Genomic DNA, 24,256 nt, shown 5'->3' with positions numbered 1-24,256 from the left:
AACTGAGGATGCATTTGTGTTTTAAACTATATGGTCTGTTTTATTCCAATATTTCTCATCTTCGAAATACCAACAAACCTTTGTGAAAAGGGGGCTTAGGTAAGGATGTCAACTTTCAGGAGCATTATATGCTGTCTCTTGAACATCTATTGACTGCTTTTCGTAAATTGTTGGTGGGCATATCGACTGTTTCTGGCATATCACCTTCTCCACCCGACCCCTATAAAGAGGAGAACTTATGCTGATGACATTTGTGTTTGTATCAACAATCCAGGTAATACTTCTGCGATGATGCACTGTCTAGAACTCTTTGAAAAAGCTTATATGGCCTGGCCACACACACACACACACACATAATTGCAGAACACCATCTCCCATGCTTGGGGAATGGGCTGAAAAGCTCACCTCCTCTTCAGGAAGGACACCGTATAATCTTTTTATGTCCACCAACTAATGTCAGCAGATAGGAATCCTGTTTAACGTCCATCCCAAAGACAGCACACACAATGATGAATCGCTCTTCCTGTGAAACACCAGGACGACAGTTTTAGCTGTCTTAGAATTCAAACCCAGGCTGGACAGCTTAGAGGTGAGTGTGCATACCTCTATGGCCTACGCCATCCTGTCAGCCCAACCACCTCCTCCTGCAATAGTAGATGGAATCCAAAAGTGTCTTAATCGCTTGTTCTTGTCTGGAAAGTATTAGCCGTGACCAGAAAGACTTCATCTTCTGATATCTGAGGGTGGCCAAAGACTTGTGAATGTTAAGTGCCAAGTTATGGCCTTCCATTTGTAAACATTCTGGTATTTCTTGTCCGAGCCCTATCTGGCTTGGAAACACCTCACCTGCGTTATCTTGTGCTAAAGGCCCTGTCACACCTTGACGTTTTAGCCAGTGTATGGCAAGGTCTCAAAATGTATGTAAAACGCTGGTGTACACTGAACTATTGATGGTTTTTTTAAGTTTTGGGCGTATAATAACTTGTTGGACGTATGTATAACGTATTAGTAATGTACACAGAACGTTTTAATCACATATAGATAACTTATACCAAGGAATGCTTAGCGTGTTGTCAGCATTCACAACCTATGCCCAACGATAGTCTAACTTATGCATAGTGTGGCAGCGTATCGCCGACGATCACGTGGCGTAGGCTATTCAAAGGCTGCGGCTCGACGATTCAAATCATAACCGCACTAGACATCGAAGTGTGAAGCCGCTGTCACACCTTGACGTTTTAGCCAGCATATGCCGACATATGAAAAATTTGCCGAACCAAGCTGGCACACGTCGAATATGTTATGGGTAAGTTTGTATACATTAATAGCACGCTGGCATACATCGTAGTTTTCTGGCATACGTCGTCATACGCTGAGTACATCGAGAAATTTTCAGCATGTTGAAAATTTCTCGACGTACTCGACATATGACACACATTCCGCATACGCTGGCATAAATTGTAGGCACGCTACGCGATCGTTGACACACCTCGACACACGTTACTTGTACGTTACTCATAAGTCAAAACACGTCAATGTAATGGTTAGTGTCAGTGTTCCAGACTCCTGTTTTTTTTTTTTTCTTCGGTATGACCGTCATGTTCACACTTCCATTTCTATTGCGGTTATCATTTAAATCGTTGAGCGGCAGCCTATTAATTATATTATATTATAACCGCACAAGAAATCAGTGTAAAGGCCCGGTCACACCTTGACGTTTTAGCCAGCGATGGCAACGTATTAAAATGTATCTAAAACGCTGGCTGACGTTGAACTTTTGATGTTTTTTTTTAAGATTCGGACTTATTCATAACGGGTTGGTCGTATGCATAACATATTAGTAATGGACACAGAACGTTTCGTTGTGTTATAGATAACTTATACCAACGAATGCTGAACCTGTTGTTGGCCTACACAACCTATGCCCAACGATAGTCTAACTTCGGCATAGCGCGTTGCACGCATCGCCGACGATGTCGTGACGTAGCCTATTAAAAGGCTGACGCACAACGATTCGAATCATAACTGCCGTAGAAATGGAAGTGACAACATCGCGGTCACACCTTGGCGATCTTGCCAGCGTATGCCGACCTAAGAAAAATGTGTCTAAAACGTTGGGGCACGTCAAATACGGTATGAGTAAGTTTGGTATACGTGAGTACAACGCTGAAGTACGCTATCATACGTCGTAGTAAGTAGAGTACGTCAAGAAATTTTAAACATGTTCAAAATTTTACGACGTACTCGGCGTATGACACACGTTCCGCATGCGATGGGGAAAAGTTTTACACACGATATGTGGACGCTTACACACGTCCACAAAGGCTACTTATAAGCTACTCATAAGTTGAAACACGTCGCGGTAATGTCTTTTTTACGCGAAACTTATTTCTAACTTATGTTTGATGTGCTTTGAACAAATTCTTTACGTAGTCCCAACACACATCGACGTATGTAGATGTATTCCAATGACGTCTTCCGGTCGACAAAAAAAAAAAAAATTTATGTGTTTCTAGCTTACAACTGCCATATAAAGACGTGTTCCCAGCGGTTTTGGGAATTGGTATATAAAAATGCTGCTCATAAAAGGGGAACCCAACAGTGTTTTCGAGTTCCTTTTTGAGTCGATGTCCATGTCAGCAGTAACAGTATCAGTATCAGTATCTTCTTCTTCCTCTTTCGGCTTGCTCCCGTTTGGGGTCGCCACAGCGGACCAACCGTCTCCATTTCGCTCTATCCTCCACATCTTCCATTGACACTCCAACCACCTGCATGTCCGCCCTCACCGCATCCATGAACCTCTTCTTTGGCCTTCCTCTTCTCCTCCTGCCTGGCGGCTCCATCTTCAACATCCTTCTCCCGATATACTCCGTTTCCCTCCTGTGCACATGTCCAAACCATCTCAATCTCGCCTCTCTCACTTTGTCTCCAAACCGTCCTACCTGCGCTGTCCCTCTAATATACTCATTCCTTATCCTGTCCATCCTCGTCACTCCCAACGAGAATCGCAGCATCTTTAACTCTGCCACCTCCAGCTCTGCTTCCTGTCTTTTTGTTAGTGCCACCGCCTCCAAACCATACAACATAGCTGGTCTCACTACCGTCTTGTATACTTTCCCCTTCACTCTTGCAGCTACCCTTCTGTCACAAATTACTCCTGCAACTCTTCTCCACCCACTCCATCCTGCCTGCACTCTCTTTTCACTTCTCTCCCACACTCTCCGTTACTTTGGACAGTTGATCCCAAGTATTTAAACCAATCCACCTTCCCCACCTCAACTCCTTGCAACTGCACCATACCACCACCCTCCCTCTCGTTTACGCACATGTACTCCGTCTTACTCCTACTGACTAACATTCCCCTTCTCTCCAGTGCGTACCTCCACCTCTCAAGGCTCGATTCAGCCTGCTCCCTACTCTCCCTACAGATCATGATGTCATCCGCGAACATCATAGTCCATGGAGACTCCAGTCTGATCTCGTCCGTCAACCTGTCCATCACCATTGCAAACAGGAAAGGGCTCAGAGTCGATCCTTGGTGCAATCCCACTTTTACCTTAAACCGGTCCGTCATTCCTACCGCACACCTCACCGCTGTCACACTGTCCTCATACATATCCTGCACGATCCTCACATACTTCTCCAACACTCCTGACTTCCTCATACAATACCACAACTCCTCTCTTGTCACCCTATCATAAGCTTTCTCTAAATCCACAAACACACAATGTAACTCTTTCTGGCCTTCCCTATACTTCTCCATCAACATTCTCAAAGCAAACATCACATCAGTGGTGCTCTTTCCTGGCATAAACCCATATTGCTGCTCACAGATCGTCACCTCTCCTCTCAACCGAGCTTCCACTACTCTTTCCCACAACTTCATGGTGTGGCTTAACAACTTTATCCCTCTGTAATTTCCACAGCTCTGCACATCACCCTTATTCTTGAAAATCGGAACCAGTAGACTTAATCTCCACTCCTCCGGCATCCTCTCACTTTCCAAGACTTTATTAAACAATCTGGTTAACAACCCCACTGCCATCTCTCCTAAGCACTTCCATGCCTCCACTGGTATACCATCTGGGCCAACCGCCTTTCCACTTTTCATCTTCTTCATAGCAGTCCTCACTTCATCCTTACTGATCCACCCCACTTCCAGATTCACTATCTCCACCTCTTCCAACCTTCTCTCTCTCTCATTTTCTTCATTCATCAGCTCCTCAAAGTACTCCATCCACCTTCTCAACACAGTCTCCTCGCTCGTCAGCACTTTCCCATTTGCGTCCTTTATCACCCGAACCTGCAGCACATCCTTCCCAGCTCGGTCCCTCTGTCTTGCCAATCGGTATAAATCCTTTTCCCCTTCTTTTGTATCCAACTTCTCATACAGCTCATCATATGCCTTTTCCTTGGCCTTAGCCACCTCTCTTTTTGCTTTTCGACGCCACTCCTTGTACTCCTGCCGACTTTCTTCATCTCTCTGACTATCCCACTTCTTTTTCGCCAACCCCTTCTTCCTTATACTTTCCTGTACTTCCTCATTCCACCACCAAGTCTCCTTATCTTCCTTCCTCTGTCCAGATGTCACACCAAGTACCTTCCTAGCTATCTCCCTCACAACTTCTGCTGTCGTTGCCCAATCATCCCACCCATCTTTACCACCATCCAACGCCTGTCTCACCTCCTCCCTAAAGGAGGGACCTCACCTCTAAAGTCATCCTACAGACCACCAATCGATGCTGTCGACCCTGCCACAACTCTCCCCTGCCACAACCTTACAGTCACTAATCTCTTTCAGGTTGCATCTCCTACTTAAGATGTAATCCACCTGTGTGCACTTTCCTCCACTCTTGTATGTCACCCTGTGTTCCTCCTTCTTCTTGAAATACGTATTTACCACTGCCATTTCCATTCTTTTTGCAAACTCTACCACCATTTGCCCTTCCACATTTCTCTTGTTGAGACCGTACCTCCCCATCACCTCCTCATCCTCTTTATTCCCTTCCCCAACATGTCCATTGAAATCTGCTCCAATCACCACTCTTTCATCCTTGGATACACTCTCCACCACTTCATCTAACTCACTCCAGAAATCTTCTTTATATTCCATCTCACACCCCATATGTGGGGCATATGCACTGATGACATTCATCATCACCCCTTCAATTTCCAACTTCACACTCATCACTCGGTCAGACACCCTCCTCACCTCCAATACCCTCTTGACATGATCTTCCTTCAGGATTATCCCGACACCATTTCTCCTCCCATCCACACCATGGTAGAACAGTTTGAAACCACCTCCAATGCTCCTCGCCTTACTCCCCATCCACTTGGTCTCTTGTACACACAGTATGTCCACCTTTCTTCTCTCCATCATATCAGCCAACTCTCGCCCTTTGCCAGTCATCGTCCCAACATTCAGAGTTCCAACTCTCACCTCCACACTTCTACCCTTCCCCCTCTCCCACTGCCTCCGGACTCGCCTTCCCCGTCTCCTTCTCCTCCTTCGCCCAGCAGTAGCACAATTTCCACTGGTACCCTGCTGACCACCGGTACCGGTGGCGGTCGTTGGTAACCCGGGCCTTGACCGATCCGGTATGGAAATTAGTTTTGTTGTCCGCATAATGATTTGGCATAGGTTTTTACGCCGGATGCCCTTCCTGACGCAACCCTGGTCGCCTCTTACGACACACAGGGATATGGTACACCTCTTCTAACCGGGGCATACACCGGGCCCAGTACAACTGGTGCTCATTTCGCTCGAAAGGATGGCAGGCTGAGTCAACCCCCTGGTGTTTTCGACTTGGTATATATATATATATATATATATATATATATATATATATATATATATATATATATATATATATATATATATATATATATATATATATATATATATATACATATATACACATTATATATATATATACATATACATACATATATTAATTCAGTGTCCCAACGGGGCTTGAACTCAGGACCTCTTGGGTCCCAAGCCACTGCCCTTACCACTGCGCCAACACCAGGCTTCTATCAGTATCAGTATCAGTATTAGTATTAGTATTAGTATTAGTAGTAGTTTGTTCATGTTGGCAGTAGTAGGTGAGTGTGAGGGGGAGGGTGTTGGTTATGATGGATCGTCCTTGCGTCCGCGTGTCCACGGGTAGGTTCATAGGCTGCCACTCAACGATTTAAATGGCTGCATCTCCACGATTGAAAGTAGACGTTTGCGCTCAACAATTGGATTTTTTTTGCACTCAACGACTTTTAAACGGTACCACTCAGCTATTTTCATTGTTTACAATAAACGATTTAAATTGCTGTCACTCGCCTTTGTTTTTTGACGCTGGGGTTTGGAAATTTGAAGCGTTTCTTCTGAACGTGTTAAAACGCTCAAACTCGACTATTTTAAATAGACGCTGCCGATGGACAATTGGAATCATAGCCAAGCTAGACATCGAAGTGTGAACATCCTCGTCATGCCGAAGAAAAGTTTGAAGAATGCTGCAAATAATTGTCCTGGCCGTGGCCGTGGACGCTGATGCAAGGACGATCCATTATACCGACGTCTTTCAGCCTATGAGTAACTTAAAAGTAACGTCTGTCGATGTGTGGCAACGATCGCGTAACGTGCCAACAACACGTTAATCATAGGTTAGAAATAAGTTTCGGGTACGCTAAACATTACCTCGGCGTGTCTCAACTTATGATTAACTTACAAGTAGCATGTGTTGACGTCTGTCAACGATCGCAGACCGTGCATACAACTTGTGGCCAGCGTAGCGGAATGTGTGAGTCATACGCCGGCATACGTCGTGAAATTTCAAGCATGAAAAAATTTGAGGACAACCGAAAAGTACAACGTTTAAAGCCAACGTACAACAACGTATGGCAGTGTTTTTCAGCGTGCTCTCAATGTTATCAAAACTTACCCATAACGTATTCAACGTGTGCCAGCGTTTTAGAAAAAAAATTCAAAAATCGGCATACGTTGGCTAAAACGTCAAGGTGTGACCGGGCCTTTAGCACCTTCGATACTTTTTATTCGAAGAATAAACCATCTGAGATATCAAGTTCATCAGCTCCTGAAATAAATCTTCTTCAGTGAGTATCCCAAGTTATATTTGGTGGTGGAGAGATTGACTTACCAGAGCTTGTTGGACAACACGAGTGTACAAAGATAGCACCTTCACTCTTTAACAGCAATGGAAGTCTTTGTCATGGGAATAAGTCCTCTCTGGTCACAGTACTCATGGATAAAGCTGGTGTGTGCAGCTCGAGTGACATACCTGCTGATGATAAAGATACTGCAGTCATCTATGATGCTATGCATGTCATTCACAAGTGGTCTTTCCGTCCAGGAGAAACATTTCAAGATGTCCAAAGAAGATATCTTAGAAATGTTATGATTAATGTATCGCAAAATACCACAAACATACATTTTTGCTGTGATAGATATGACCATTCTCCCAGCTTGAAATCTCTGGAAAGGGAAAGACGTCAGAAACCAACTGTAAATAAACTTTATGACATACAGAGTCACTTACAAACTCCAGTCTTTCGTGATTTTGTTTCAGTTGATGGCAATAAGGCAGCATTGATGTGTTTCTTGTCTAAGAAGTGGTCACCTTCAACATCCCAATACTCAATACCGCTCTACCTATCAGGTGGATTTGATGATCAAACAGTCACAACAGTAGTAACTGAGGAACCAAATGTTGTACCAGAACTCTCATCTACCTATGCGGAAGCTGACATGCGAATGATGAAACACGCTGTCTACAGTGCAGATGTGCTACGGGCTGAACGAATAGTGGTTGATGCAAATGACACAGATGTTATCCTTTCCTGAATATACTTTTGTGAAAAGCATCAAACGTCATTGGAGGTCTGGGTCAGAACAGATACAGAAGTATTCATACCCATACATAAAATAGCTGCTTCATTAGGCAAAGAGAGGTGTCAGCTACTTCCTTCCCTACTTCCATGCATTTTCTGGAAAGGATGATACTGGCTTCATATATGGCTTGGGAAAGAAGAAAATGTGGAAATCGTTGTCAAACATTGACACTAAACCTTTTCTGGTTTTCGCAGAAACAAGGCATGGATCAGGTACCAACTGAGCTTATTGAGTCCAGCAAGGCACTCGTCGTCGGAGCTTCTGGGGGAAAAGAGACAGATTATCTTGCTAGTCTGAGAACTCAGAATTTTTTTAGCAGGCAAGTCAGGTTTGCTGTTGAATCTTCCACCAACTGATGACGCACTGGAACAACATATCAAGCGGGCTGCCTTGGCAACTATCATCACAAAGTATTTTCAACATCAACAAACGCTGATAATTGACTTTGCATCATTTGTATGGATACTTCAGGATGAAGGGAAAGTAAATCGGATCATGGTCACAAGGAAAGCACTTCCTCCAAACTTGGAAACTGTTGTCAGATGCAAGTGCAAAAAACGTTGTGCAGCAAACTGTGCATGCAGTAAGAACAATGTGCCATGCTACATAGGATGTTCATGCCAGGATAAACCATGTACTTGTACTAGAGCTACATATGTGGAAGAGAACCCTACTGATGATTGAATTTTGCAAAGAAAATAATTTTAGAATGTCTATTAGTGTTAATAAAATAGTATTGAATAAGTCAGAGATTTTTATTATTGAAAAGACGCTTTCGTGTGTACCAGTATGAGCTATCCACAATAAAACCATTTTACAATTCGAAATATTATCTTATTATATATTGTATTATTGTATTAAAATACAATAACTATTATACAGGGGTGGTCAACCTAAAAGTGTTCCAGAAAGTCCATACTAATGAAAACAAGGACAAATGTGTCCACGAGCAGCGTCCTAAAGGTTTTGTCGGCTAAAAAAATATATAAAAATTTTTTTTTTCAACAACAACAACAACAACAACTTCCGATATTTCGTCACGTGCCTTCATTAAGCCAATAGCGAAACACGTAATAAGTATTTACGATATATCGTGTATTTACAAAATAAATAATGTATTTACGAAATTACAATACGATAAATGGAATAATCTTTAAATAGTAACGTGAACTTTTCGAAACTTTAAAGCAAATATCCGAATATATTTAAAAGTTCATGATAGATGCTCTCAAAAGGCACCATCTAGGTAATGTGAGGATGTGTACGTGTGCTCAGCATTTAAGGAGATCCGGATCTTGTATGTACAAGAGCCGAGTCCTTGAGATTAAGGTTTTGTCTTCACAAGAAGAAGAAGAAGAAGAAGAACAAGAAGAAGAACAAGAAGAAGAACAAGAACAAGAACGAGAACAAGAACAACGCCGAGCTCTCTATGAGCAGCGTTCGCTACGCGAGACGCTGCTAAAAATGGGACTATTGCTTTACAGGAAGCGATCCTAGTATGAAGTTATGGTAAAACATGTGATTTCACAATTTATGCTGGCGGCCATTTTGAAATTTAAGCAAACAAACTAAGATAGATGAATTCTGATTATACCATTGGATTTCTCATACCCCAAAATGTGGGTATAGACACCAATATCATGATTCTAGCTGTCCTAGAAATCGAGTTATGGTGGAAAACATGATTTTGTCATTAAGCCGGTGGCCATTTTGAGAAATGGCAGCCATTTTGAAAAGAGGGCATAACCAGCTGGGATCCATACCCAGAACAACTTAGTATTAACTAGTCTACCATCCTATGAAGTTTTATACCAAGATCTTGACTGTCTCATAGTAATGAAGTTACCAGGTCAAACATGTGATTTCGCAACTTATGCTGGTGGCCATTTTGAATTTTAAGCTACCGAAAAAGAAAATACTTCATTTCTAATTGTACCACTGAATTTGTCATGCTCCCAAACATGGGTTTAGACACAAAAATCATGGTTATAGCTGTTCTAGAAATTTAATTGTGCCTGAAATATGCTTTTATCATTTACGCCACTTACGCGGTGGCCATTTTGAAAAGACCCCTGTGTACAGACAGCCCTGTGTGGTATTGCCAGATGGGTGGCCAACTTAAAAGTGTTCCAGAAGGTCCGTACTGTGGTATAATGAAAAAATGAGGCCATTGCTTTACGGGAAGCAGTGTCCGGTTGACCCCCTCGGCTCCCCGGGTAACATGTACAAATGCGATCCTATTTTCTTTATCTTCTGGGACTCTTCATTTTGACGGCACAGCCTCGTGAGTGTGCCAAAGTCTGAAGCCTTGGCCGAGCTTCAGGTGTGCTTTTATCTTCTTTACTTATTAGAAATTATATGGATGTAAATGAACACTCATTTTACTCTGCGTGCATTGCACATCATGTGCAGCGAATTTCACCTCCCTGCGCCTTGTATTTATTTTTATTTTTAAAATGCTTCTGTACAACGCCTTGAGGCCTGTTTGCAAGTCACCGTCTACATTTCCAATATGAGAGATGTAATTACCCTTTTCTGAATAATGTTTTTCAAGTTGTTTTTCTTATCCTGAAAAATAGATTAGTAAAAGATTGGCTTTTAAAAACCAACTGAAATCATCCTTATGAAGAGGGACAGACAAATATACAAACATACACTGTGTTTTATATCGGTAGATGATTATAGTACGATATCTTTATTATATGCTTTCCTCATGATATGGAGTATGATATGTTGTGATCAATAAAATTTCTTTAAAAAATAACAAAAATTATAAAGAGCATTTCCAATAATGTGCCACAGCACATTGCCCACTGAAGCTGGACGGAGAAGACAACTAGTAATATTGTTGTGGTGCCGGGTTCGGGGGCGGGGAACGACCGCTAGATGGAGCAGTTGGGCCGTCTCCCACCGAACACCTTGAATTTCAGGTAGTCACTCCGGATAACTCCGAAGTCGACGGGTCGCTTAATGGACCGTGGACGCCAATATTTCGACCGCACGGTTAGAGTCTTTTTGTCTGATTCCAATTTACCTAATTAGCCGCGCGGTCTAGCTACCGGGTAAGCCACACCCTCGGCCGGCTTTGTCCGAACCGAGTCGCTGTTCCCGACTCGGATCCGGCGTAACCGAGCGGGAATTGCCAAAGCCGCGCCGGTCCAAATAACAATCTACGGCACAATCGGCCTCACTATAACTCAAACCCGAACCATGCTAGGCCAATGAGATAAAGCACAGAAAACAAGCTGGTACATTTAACACGGGGTTTATTCACAATAATCAGGAAGGGAGACACAGAGCAGAGTTAATCCGACTAAATTGCAATGTACAACAAGTGAAATCCTTCAATACAGCGTGTGTGGTGAATCAAATGAGTACACTAATGTTATTGGAAGAACCACTTATCACTTTGCCACCAATATCTGCCATAATTGTAATATAAGTAAATTTCAACTACTAATGCATGATGACGAAACACTTGTTTATGGCTAATATTAAAGAGAATGATGGCATAAGAAGAACTTAGCTTTCAGCGTTCGGCCTTTGGCGCGAAATGGCATGGTGGGCGGAAATGATGTCTTTCGTTCGTTCGTACATGAGAGGGGAGCGTTTCTTGGTTTTTTTCCATCCAGCAATAAATTCAATGGTTTTCACATATATAACACATTAGTTTCACAAATTTCCATTGAAATACTCGGGTATTTCCGTCAATTGTCGCCATTTCCGTCTAGGTTACGCACTGCCATCTACCGGACGGCCGTCATTGGCTCACTTGAGGAATGTGGGGGGTGGTGGGGGGGGGGGACACCGGGGACATTTCAAACTCGGTGCAATTGTATACAGCGCACGCACTGTAATAAGCGAGGCACTTATGCAATTCTACTTATAAGACTGGCCACAGACAGACACACACACACCAAAAAATAAATAGAGCCAACTGGCCTTTATTCGGACCCTCCAGCCATGGAGGATAGGCAAGCTGGGGGTTAGAGTTTGGTCAGGTACCTGGCCACCTCGTGCGGTCTGGCCGACCCACACTTGTGAGCTCGGAGTCCGTTAAAGGGAGCGGGGTCCCAAGCTTGAGCGCTCCACACTAACCATAATCCAACGAGTGCACAAGAACCACCACGGTGGGACTCGAACCCACAGCCTGAATCCAGCGAGCAACCAGGACCCTATGGACGACCAGCCACCAACGAACGATGACGACGACCAGGGAACCAAGATGACCAAGGCACAACCGAAAAAGGACCCCCCTAGTCTTTGAGCACCTCGCAATTCTTTTTATCCCCCCCCTCCCCGGCGGGGTGGAGGGATCCGCTTCTCTGGTAACTCGCCTCCGGATTGGACGAGAGGTTTCAGGTGTCATGGTGGCCAGCCGTGATTGGAGTTGGGGCGTGTCGGCGTCTTGGTGCTCCTCCCCCGAGAGAGGATCTTTTGCCTTCCCCAGTGTCGACAGGGGAGACATTCTTTTTTGATTGGAAGGAGTCGGAGCTCTGACGCAAGGGGGCTCCGCCCACATCCGAAGTCAGAAACACGTGCATTAGGCCAAAAAAAAAATGTTGCATTGGCGTAACCCGCCCGACCCTAAAAATTCCGCCGACCCTACGTTTTTTTGTTTTTTTGCTATCGAAAAATTTTGCCGACCCTATTTTATTGCTATTTTTGTTGTTTTGCTATCGTTTTCAAGTATCTTGTTGATTGCGATCGCGATCGCAAAAATCCGGAAGTGTTTCGGACAGAACCCGCCGACAAAAAGGGTGGTACTCGAGCCGGGGGAGATTTTGGGAGGGATTTATTTGGAAAAAAAAAAAAAAAAAAAAGATCCTGACCGACCTACCCTATTTTTCAGTAACCCGTTACGCCAATGCAACATTTTTTTTTTTGGCCTTATGGTGCCGTGGTGTGAAGTGAAGGTTGGGTGGGTGAAGCGCTTGTTCGCCCGCAGAGTGGGAGGAGTGAAGTGAGGGTTTTGTTGGCATTGGCAGATTTAAAGATGTAAAAAATCTGACTATAAAAGAAACCCCAGAGCACACATTAAATTAACCCATTAGACATTGGGGAGGGATTCTAAATATCCACATATACTTAACAAAATAACTGAACTATGGGACTGCTGACTGTCGGTGTGCAAAAGGCTTCCAAATTCGTAACAATATAAATGGCTATTTTGGAAAACTAATAATCAATTGACTTGGAACAAAAATTTGTTTCTGTTTAATCCTAAAAGTGTCTGTTTTAAAAGCCCTCCTTTCCAGGAGAGAAGAGGAAGAAACAGGATTTAGAGCTATAATGTAACAGTTACAATGGTACTACGTGAGAACCCTTTACAATAAAGCATGACAGACATGGAAGGAGCACACAAAATTAAATATCGTAATACTTCTTGAAGCAATAGAAAAATTATAGAATACAACATGGAAGGGGAACACAAAAAACAACAGCCATGATGACAGCAGCAGCAGCAGCAATAACAACAACAAAAACAACTTTGTGTTTCACTTCATTTTACATCCTCATTGAGATTCACAGATAGACATGAAATATATTTGTGAAGTGCAACATGCTGTCTTTTGATTAAATCAGTCAGCGAAGCAACAAGTAGGCATGCCGAGAATGTAATATATATGCAGGGTGCTATAATGTTCAAGTCTTCGTTGTTAATTTATGTCACTCTTTCTTCATAGGCAATTTCACCTTGTGACTCTTTATCCATCACTGGATTGACCGTTACGGTTCCAGTTTCATATGGCAACACAGATCCGGGAGCAGCACCTGTTGTAACGTTCCAGTTACTTCAACGAGACCGTGTCTGTTTTTCGCTGAGGGCAGATGCTGACTCAGCACAGAGGTAAAGTCAGAGAGTTTGAATTTCATAAACTTTTCACATTCATGTGGTCATGCCTGGGTGGCATGAGTTAAATAAGATTATGAGGATTTGAATATTTTCATACATCTTTATCGATCAATGTACTTGGCCTTAGTTCGCTCTTCACCCTGAAAATACACAGTGATGATTTGAATAATGTTCTTTGGGATTGATCCCGGCGACGCCATGGCAGGAACAGAATTTCCTTGAGACTTTCAGTACAACATGTTTACTGCAATGTTAGCCTTCCATTAAAGGAGGCATGTTTGGAATGAATTGCTGACAAACATGTTGATAATATTTCATGGCCACAAAACAGAGTTCACACTTGTGCTGAAGACGATTGAGACTACTTGTGTGAATGTCATACATTCTTAAAATAAAAATTCGATCTCAAGTTTATCTCAAGTTGAAAACAGATCTGTAGTGTGCGTGTGTGTGTGTGTGTGTGTGTGTGTGTGTGTGTGTGTGTGTGTGTGTGTGTGTGTGTGTGTGTGTGTGTGTGTGTGTGTGTGTGTGTGTGTGTGTGTGCATGCCAATTGACTACTTCAGTGAAATAAAGGATGATAGTGAGAATATCGAATAAGGTGTTACACTGTACCCCTCCTCCCTCCCCACCCCCACCCCTCGTTAGGTCTTTTTAATAACTGAAGGTTGACAAAACAGTCTGCTGATCAAAACAGCAAATAAAGCAGAGTTTTTATTTTTTTTAAGCAAAGCTCATGGAGGAGCTTGTGTGTTGGGGGGTATATATATATATATATATATATATACATTGTACATATCATATTCAGGACAAAGGCAATTGCAAACACCAGTAAATTAACATGAATTACAAGGACCTCAGTCGACAATAGACAAGCCAATACAGTATATGGTGTTTGAACCTGGGTTGCTCGCATTATGAGCTCGAGATTCACATGTGCACACTATCAGGAAAACCCAATATGCCATTAACGTTTAGGACATTAGTCGTTTGTTGGATATCAGCTTTCTATTGCTCCAACAAAAGTCCAACGCTTGAAATGTCAGCTTCACATTGCTCCCATCAGCAGTAATTAGCACACCCTTGTCAACATATAGTTGATGGAGTTGCGGTCGTATGGCAGCTTAGCTTCCAGGGTAGCTATCATTTCTTGAAGCACAACTGTGTCACTGATGCAGTGCCCCCCTCTACCAGTACACACACTGGAACTGGTACTCATTTCGCCGACCTCGGAAGGATGACGGGCTGAGTCAACCCCCTGGTGTATTAATTCAGCGGCCAACAGGGATTGAACTCAGGACCCTAGGATCCCAATCCACCATCCTAACCACTGAGCCAACACCAGGCTTTTTAATTGATTAAAAAAAAAAGTACATATCAAATTGTCTGCCGACGCAGACCGGTACGTCTTAGCAAAGTCTAGTATTCCTTGTTGTTGTGATACTACAAGGTTGCCAGGCCTTTGGTGCAATGACATGCAATGTCAGCGCCTCCAGAGCCACCGTTGGCATGAGCCGCATTGCTAGTTTGGGCAGTTATTTGGAAATGGTGAAAAACCTGTCATTACGGATGGGTTAAATTCCCCAGAATTATGGGTGGGTTATTTCCTCCAGAATTGGGTACTTTAGTCCCTCATTGACTGAAGGTGGATGGAGGTTATGTTTTCACTCCTGTCTTTTTTATCCGATGGACTTGAATTTGAAGATTCACAAGTACGGTATAGTCTGTGATTCTGTCTGTTTCTTACTTGCGAAAATCGAAGATTTTTCAATTATATTGGTTGGTCATGTGCGTTATTCTGTCTGTGTCTGTATGTCAATCGCCTACAGGTCACAATTTCAGAGATCTTCACGAAATGGTAGAGTTGGTCATAAGCAAGAAACCTATTGATTTTGAGGTCAATAGGTCAACATAGGCCTAAGGTCAAGGACTTCATCAAATTTCTAACATTAATTTTCATCTGATTCACTAGAAATTTGAACAGGATTTGCATATCGGGTCACTGAATTCAACGACCAATTATTTTTGAGGTCAAAATTTTTGGGGGGTTTTCGCAAGTATTGTGCTATGCACGATATCTTTTTTGTTTGTCTGTTTGTGTTTGTCTGTATGTCAATCGCCTGCAGGTCACAATTATAAACCGATCTTCACAAAACTTCACCAAATGATAAAGTTGGTCATTAGGAAGAGGCCTATTGATTTTGATGTCAAAGGTCAACAACTACCAAAGGTCAACAACTAAGGTGGTGTTTCCAAAATCCTCAATCTTCAACCAATTGACTTGAAATTTGAAGAGGATTTGCATATTTGGTCATTTAATTCAAACACCAATTATTTTTCAGGTCATGTTTGTTTCAGGGATTTTGCAACTACGTATCGTGCTCTGCACAATGTCTTTCTTGTTTGCTTGTTTGTCTGTGAGCAGGATATCTCGAAACGTTGTGGATGGATTCAGGCGAAAGTTAGTGGACACGTTGGGTGTGTGACAAGGACGAATCAATTCAATTTTGGTGAAGATTCTGATCTGGATACGAGAATTTTTTAATTTGTTAAGTTATTTTTCACCATTGAGAGATGGGGCTAAAAACAATATATATTACGATATTTCAAAAAGTTTGTAAAGAGTTCTGACAAAACTAGGTGGATGAGTTGGTTAGGTGACGAGAACAAACCGATTCGATTTTGGTTCAGGTCCGGTTCCAGATCCAGCCTATTGGTGAGATACAAAACAAAAACTTCAACCTGGTGAAGGTATGTGCTCTACCAGGTGCTGTTTTAGTTTGACTTGTAACACTCCCTCTGACCAGGTGCGGTGCTATGCCATACATATTTGCAGAGAGAATTTGGCTCCTCTTCCTATCACCTGGGACTATTTCATTTTTTTAACTGCCTAAGAAAAGCCTCTTCAAGATCTCTCCATGGAATGACATGATGAATTATTTTGTTTTTCTCCTTTCTTGTGATTTTAGGCTATTTACGCCGTTCACTATGCTAAATGATATGCATTGGCTGTAAAACACTTTTTATATTTTTTCGCCTTCTTTCTAACTCCCTTCTTTTTTGCATCTTTATGTTTATCTACTTTCTATTCTGTCCATCTTTTCCTCCTCGTGGGGTTTTCAGTACCCTTTGAATTTACTTCACCCCCCCCCCCCCCCCCCCCCGCGAAGTTTCATGTCAATAATTTGTGTCGGTGATTAACCTGTTAAGATGGAGCCAGTGTTCTCCAGAACTCGTATTAATATTGTCCCTCGAGAACATGGTTCCCCCTTTCTGTGGTTGTCGGTCTCTTTCATGTAGCAGAATTACTTCGGAGTTTCTCATCTAATTTGTCATTTTCAGTTACTATAAGCTTGCATCATAATTGCTGGTTGTCCCAAGCTAGTTTGTGATTTTCTACTTTGTAATCCACTTGATGATACATGTCTGCTTTTATTATGGTTTGTTCTGTATGTCTGTGGTGCTGATCTGACCTTCATATTCTCTCACATATAAATTAAGCCAAGTGTTGGCTTCGTGGTTAGGGTGGCCGGCTCGGCAGCTTAGGGTCCTGAGTTTGAGTCTGTGTCAGCCATTGAATTAACACCAGGTGGGGTTGACTCAACCTGTCATCTTTCCTAGGTAAGCGAAATGAGTACAAATGTACTGGTAATAGGGGCATTGCATCAGCGGCACAGCTGCACCCTCAGCCAATGATGCTACCTGCAGCCTCATGCTGCATATGAAGGAGGAGGAGCATATAAATTAACCTTTAACATTTATATTACTACTGTATGCTACCATTGATGGCAGGTTGTCTGAGCCACTGTTGTTGAGTTCATTGCATTTCATGGAATTACATTTTTCAGTTGATTTTGCTACTGACCCTATAATGCCGAAATGAAGAATATTCCCAAATTGACAAAATAACTGCAGTGTGGTGTGCTTTGAACCACGTGGCATTCATGAGTGATTTGTATTCTCATGTCTCCCCCTGCAGATGGGCTGAGTCATTGCAAGAGGAATTCCTTTAGACGTTGGAGGGAGGGTGTCATGGATCTGGAATGCACGTTCTTGTTGAGTAAACTGGGAGGTCGGTCAGGACAAAGCAGCTGTCTGCTTTCATTGTGCATGATATTCTTAACGTGTGTCATGCAGCATTAGCTGTCCTTCAAGCCTCCTCCCTTATCTCATTCTCCTTTTTGTTTCTTTATAACACCATTTCACATTCATCAGCACCTCTTTTGGCAACTTTTTTTTCTCTTCTGATAGTTAGTTCTTCCTTGTACCGTGATGCCTTCTTGAGATGTTTTTGAGCACTTTAACTGTTGTTGTCATGTGCTTAACTGCAGTCCCGTAGAACAATAAGATACAACTGTTCAGGCAGACATCAGAGGAGTCACAAAGCAAGATTTGGATGTGGAAACATCGTTTTATTCCACCTTTCAGTCTTACAGAGGAAGCATTTATACGTTATTAAGGTTAAACTTCATACTGGCTGCAGATCCATTTTTGGCCTTCTACATGTGTAACAGTAAAGCACGAAGTAATGAGAGAGAGACATAGACAGAGAAAAAAAAGTTCTACATTCACGTTGCATGCCAATTATCTGCCATTTTGTTCTTAATGATTTGTGTACAGCACTACGGTAGCAGGAATGCCGTATTCAAAGGCAAGTCTGATATAAAAATCGATATTTATGAGACAACTGGACAGAACTTTTGTTTTTGAGGGTTTCTGATTTTATTAATATCATCTCTTCATTGCTCAATATGGGCCTACATTTCATGGCTTTATCTCTGGGGGAAGAATTATCCTGCTTGTAATAATGAGCATATACAAACTGATAAAAAAAAAAAAATAGTATTTCTCAGAATCGATTCACTTTAGATATTTTATCCTGTGCTGTAATCCCAAAGCTCAGATTGTTAGATTGTACATGCCCTTGCTGAGGCACCTTCTATGTTCCTACACAAAATACTGAAACAACTACAATGGAGTTTTGGGAAAATGCTTGTGTTGTGCAGTTTCTGCACATTGCCTGAAACACAGCACATGGTTTCAAAAATGCTTGTTTGTGGTGATTTTGGAGGTCTTAGGAATTTACAGGAATTTACAAAAATTTACAGGAAAGTTAATTCAATTACATTATTAGCTCCCTTTGGACTTTGTCCGAAACTGGGGGGGGGGGGGGCTTATGGATTTGGTCTCCATTTTGGTGTGCCTGCGTGCGTCCACAACCATATCTCAGACATGTATGGACTGATTTTATTTGTACTTATCAGAAAGACAACACATGATGGAATACATATGCACTTCATTCTTTTTCGACATCAGATACAAGATGGCTGACTGGTGGCCAGTTTTGTTAGTTAAATGTGTCCCCAAGCATTTCTCAGACATGCATGGTCCGATTTTGTTCAAACGTGGCACAAGCACAGTACATGTTGGCATACACGCGCCCCTCACTTTATTTTGCGATCTGATCAAAAAGAGCTGACTGGTAGACTGGCGGCCATTTTAGTTGTACATACATATGGGCTCGCCCTTTAACTCCACGCAGCAATATTACCAAAACAACGGAGGCTATGATGTTTTAAGTCTTTTTTTTTTACTTGTTTGTTAAGGGACAAACTTCAAAATGTGACAAGTAAAGGCATTCTCAGAGTAATATATATGAACACTACTTATCACGAGGCCAACAATATCTGAAACCTGATCCCGAGAGATTATTTTGCATCTTCATTACATATCTTCTTCTTCTTTTTTATATGCAGCACTTCGCTTTATTTTCATTATTTCCTTGGGGTGCACGGCTGTGCCGTTGATGCAGTGCCCTCTGTAGGTAAGAGCAGGAATTTGGCCAGGGTGTCGGCGATAGTTTGCCTGCTCTTCGTGAAGGACACCGTGGATCTTAAGCATCCACCAACTAATGCCAAAAGATGAGACACCAAGTTTCAAGTCCATCTGAGGGATGGTGCATACATTGATGCCTCACCCTGCATGCAAAACTCCAGGGTGACAAGTTATGGCTGGGCCAATAGTTAAGCACTTGTGAGATAACTCAGAGGCGAGTGTGCATACCTCTGGGCTATCCTGCCAGCCACTATCCATCTCTTTTTGTAATTACTCCTTTCCCCTCTTTTCACTAATATTTTGATTCGAAGTTTTGAGTCAGTAATTATTGGTATTTTTTTCTGTCACATCATTCCATGTATCTTTGGCAGAAGTTTCAGTAAAGTAATCGGCTGTGGGAGGTTAAATTGACAAGGCTGACTTTCCATATATGTAAAGTCTGATGTGAGGTCGGCTGGACTTCATTGGCAAGGTTCTTGCACCATTGCAACTGCCTGGTCAGTTTGTATATAAAACCACTGTGTTGGATATGTAACAAATAAAAGATGTCATTGAAAATAACATACGACTCCTATGTGATTCTAAAGTTACTGAACAGGTTCTGTTGTTTTATCTTGAAAAAACCCAGTTTAAAGTTAGAATTGTTTACTCCGGATGGATAGAACCATCATAAGTCCATAGGTTATGGATTAAACATTGCCTGAAACTAGGTGTAGTCTATTCTATTTCTCACAAGATTGGTGGGGTAGTACTTAGTGCAATTGTTGGTTGGTTGTGCTCTATTTCCTTTTGGTTACTAGAAAAACCCACTTCTAAAGCGAGCAGCAAGTGGGTGAGGGACACTTTAAGTTGGGAGGTGGCCGTCCCAACTTAGTATTACATTCCCATACACACCCTGAGTACAACCACCAAGTTTAATCATATTTCGTCCCACAGCCACGGATGTTTGCGAGATAACTCAGAGGCAAGTGTGTATACCTCTGGGCTATCCTTCCAGCCACTGTTCATCCCTTTTTGTAATTACTCCTTTCCCCTCTTTTCACTAATGTTTTGATTCGACAAAAAAACACGGGATTCCTCACCAATTTCATCACAGTTCGTCCCACAGACACGTATGTTTCAAGGCATTCCCCCTGCATCTCTGATGATAGTTTTCATTATACAATAACACAGAGAAATGGCTTATTTTAGAATGATTTCTACAACTTTTGGGAGTTTTATTTATTTATTTATTTTTCGCAAAAATGCATCGTTTTCTCGTTATGGCCAGCAGTGCATTACCAGCTATCATAATTCACCCACTTATAATTTCCCACTTTAACAAAAAAGTAAAAACCTAAGTTGGAGGTGGCCATCCCAACTGAGTAGAACGTTCCAATACACACCCACAGTACAACCATCACTTTTCAACTTATTTAATCCAGAAGTTTAGGTGTACATAAAATACAGAGCACGTATGTAAATTATTCAAGTAGTTTTTGATTCTATAAAATTTTCATACAGAGATAGTACTGCTCCTACTGGGAGCAGCACTACATGATACACATTTGCGTCTCCCCCTGCTCTCCACTTCCCCTAAAACCTTCCTTTGCACACCTCAAGTACAACCAACAAATTTAAACTCATTCCATCTAGCAATTTCGGAATGTATACAAGTCAAACAAACAGACATACAATTACACACAAGCCACATTATGTGTAGCATGATATTCAAAGTTGAGGCTCGTCGAACAGTTATAACAGAGAACTGAAAGATTCACAGTGGAAAGCAGAGAAACACACCAAAAGCATGGTTTTGGGACACGTTAGAGGGACAATTGGAGGAAGAATGGGCGAGAATAAGAATGAGAGAGTAAGGGTAAGGGGACATAGAGGGTGTGACAAATCTGCAGTGAAGAGCAGGCTGGATGCAAGCTCAAACACAACAAGAAGAGGGCTGAAAGAACAAGAGAAAACTAGGAATGAAACAACAATATAAGAAAACAGCCTGATCTTCCTTGGGAAAACCACATTCCAAAGCCAACAACAGACTCTACCGTGCATCCTCTGTTGATGTTGATCAAAGCCTTTCCTTGGAAGATCTAAGTGACTCCCAGTCTATAAGGCCTTTGGCTGTAGCCCAATTGACTAGTTTTCTCTGCATCACATCTGTCTCTCTTGTATTATGTGGAATCTAAAGCTCTCAAAATTATTGGACTCTTCCATAATGATGTTGAAGCACAAGGTCTGTTACTATCATGTTGCAGGCATGTTCTCCCATCTTTTCTCCAACATTGCTCACTCAGTCCTCCAACTCCAGGATGCATGCATTCTTCCAGTAACCCCCTCCCACTGGTTCAACTTCCAAAATCCAGTCTGATTGCACACCTCAACCATTTTATTCCTCACATTTCTCCCATCTATGAAACCACCTTACACATTCTTTTTGCAACCACATTGATATTTTGATGAACTGAACAGTTCCATCAGGTGTGACAGTGAATGAGAACGATTACCATAGGGTTGAACATGATCATTTGTGCACAAAATGTGTCAAGATCTTTTGAATAATGACATCCTCCTCCCTGACAATGCTATTATATGTGAAATGCAATGTCTTGGATCTTTTATTATCTTCACCCATAATATTCAGCAAATTTGGGTCCACCATCTTCCACTTATTCCCAAAAATGAAACCAGCATAAGGAAAGACACTCTGCATCAGCTAACAAGGTTTACATAGCCACATCCACGACATTAAAGATACTTTGGGGGGTGGAGAAGAGGATGGAGATTATATGGACGAATGGAACACACAATTATAGTAATTTATCAGTGATTCAGAATGGCGCCAAGAAAGCAACTTTCAACAGAATAGCGTGTGAAGATCCGAACTTTGTGAGAAGCAGGGCCCACTATGAAGAAAGTTGCAGAAAAGCTGAAGATCTCCAAAAATGGTGTGAGGTACACTTTAGAATGCCTGAAATAAACTGGCTCAGTATAAGACAAAAAAAGTCCAGGAAAAACCAGAAGAACCTCCCCAAGACAAGACATGCACTTGAAGTTGTTCAGCTTATGTGAAAGAAGAAAATCGTCAGCTATTGACAAATGTAATGGGAGCAAGTTTGTACATTAACATCTCACCCAACATTGTGCACAGAAGGCTGATTGCAGCAGGTCTCCATGGCAGAGTTGCAGCAAAGAAGCCATTGCTGAGTCCACAGAATCAGGTGAAACGTTACGGCACATTGTTTGCAGCCTGTTGTTAAACATGGGGGAGGATCTCACTGTGTATGGATGTGTCTCAGCTTTTGGTATCAGACAACTTGATTAAATCAATGGGATGTGAACAATGAGAAGTACAATCAGATAATGCAATGCCATGCAGTTCATAGTGGAGATCGTTTAATCAGAAGAGGATTCATTTTCTAACAGGATGATGATCCAAAACACACTTCCAATATATTAAAACAGTAGATGGAGAGAAAGGTTAAGCGAGTATGCTCCAATTATTATAATGGCCACCCAAGAGTCAGGACATGAGTCCCATCAAGGCCATGTGGGATTACTTGGAAACAAATAAGTTCAAGAGGAACCCAAGTCACCTTACAGGTCCATGGAATGTACGACAGGATATTTGGCACAATATTCCTGCAAGAGTGTTTCAGTGGTGTGCAGGAAGCATAGGTAAAAGAGTGATGGCACTCAAGAAGGCAAAGGGTGGACACACAAAGTATTGACTAATACTATAAAAGGACACTGTCCTTGTTATTTACTGAAAGAGTTTCTTTCACGCACATTTATAAAGGCTGTTAATTTCCAATAATAAACATATATGACTATTATCACTGATGAATTGATCAATTTTAAAAAAGTATGAATATCTTGGGAATAAATCAAACTTTTGCATCACCCAACATTATTTGTCATCATACACACGTGCGCGCGCGCGCACACACACACACACACACACACACACACACACACACACACACACACACACACACACACACACACACACACACACACACAATGATATATATGTAGTTTGAAAACAACACAACAGAGTTTGTGAAGTAATCTGCTGGCACATCTGCAAAAACTTTGATGGCCCAGTTCCAAAAAAATTGTGGGAACATGAACCAAAAGTAATTGCTGAAAACATGAAAGTAGATAACGCTCACATATGACCTAATGATCCCATTGAGTGTGAACATCGAAAACAAAGCATTGCGACCACATATACTCAAGTACAAAAAAAGAGAAGGCATTACTGATTGAGGTGTTAATAGCAGTGATTTTGGACTAAACGATGCAGAAATCAACAAAATGACCAAATATCAAGACCTCAAGAATGAAATGAGAAGATCCTGGAAGCTGAAGAATGTCAAAGTTGTACCAGTGATAGCTGGACCTACAGGAATGATGATAAACAACCTCACAGAGATATTAAATATAGTGGCAGTACCCCTGGGCGCTCACCTGGTAGTGGCTGGATAAGATAACCAGGCAACCACTGGTAGGCATGGATAACCCACAAAATATATCATGGAGAAGAAAGTAAATACCTATGGATATTTTTTTAATGCCATGAACAAACCTTGGTACATCACAGGTGATAAAGCTTGTGGTCAAGTTTCATCGAAATTGTGTGTGTGGCTTCAGAAAAGAAAGCAAA

The 24,256-nt window shown here is 41.9% G+C and overlaps 1 protein-coding gene across 2 annotated transcripts in view; it reads left to right on the top strand.

Moving 5' to 3' along the window:
* The window catches only part of FGD5 (FYVE, RhoGEF and PH domain containing 5), a 133,669-nt gene extending 113,509 nt beyond the window's left edge, over positions 1–20,160 (top strand). For both annotated transcript variants that reach the window (XM_085863842.1, XM_085863841.1), the window contains exons 22-23: positions 13,597–13,760; positions 17,744–20,160. In XM_085863842.1, coding sequence (XP_085719968.1) covers positions 13,597–13,760; positions 17,744–17,777 — 198 coding nt within the window. In that variant the 3' untranslated portion in view covers positions 17,778–20,160. The remainder of the gene's footprint in view (positions 1–13,596; positions 13,761–17,743) is intronic.
* The last annotated feature ends 4,096 nt before the right edge of the window (positions 20,161–24,256 follow it).

The sequence above is a fragment of the Eptatretus burgeri genome, chromosome 18 (genome assembly GCF_056783735.1).
Source record: "Eptatretus burgeri isolate ZD-2024b chromosome 18, Ebu_testis_v1, whole genome shotgun sequence".
NCBI lineage: Eukaryota > Metazoa > Chordata > Myxini > Myxiniformes > Myxinidae > Eptatretus > Eptatretus burgeri.
This window is presented reverse-complemented; position numbering and strand designations above follow the sequence as displayed.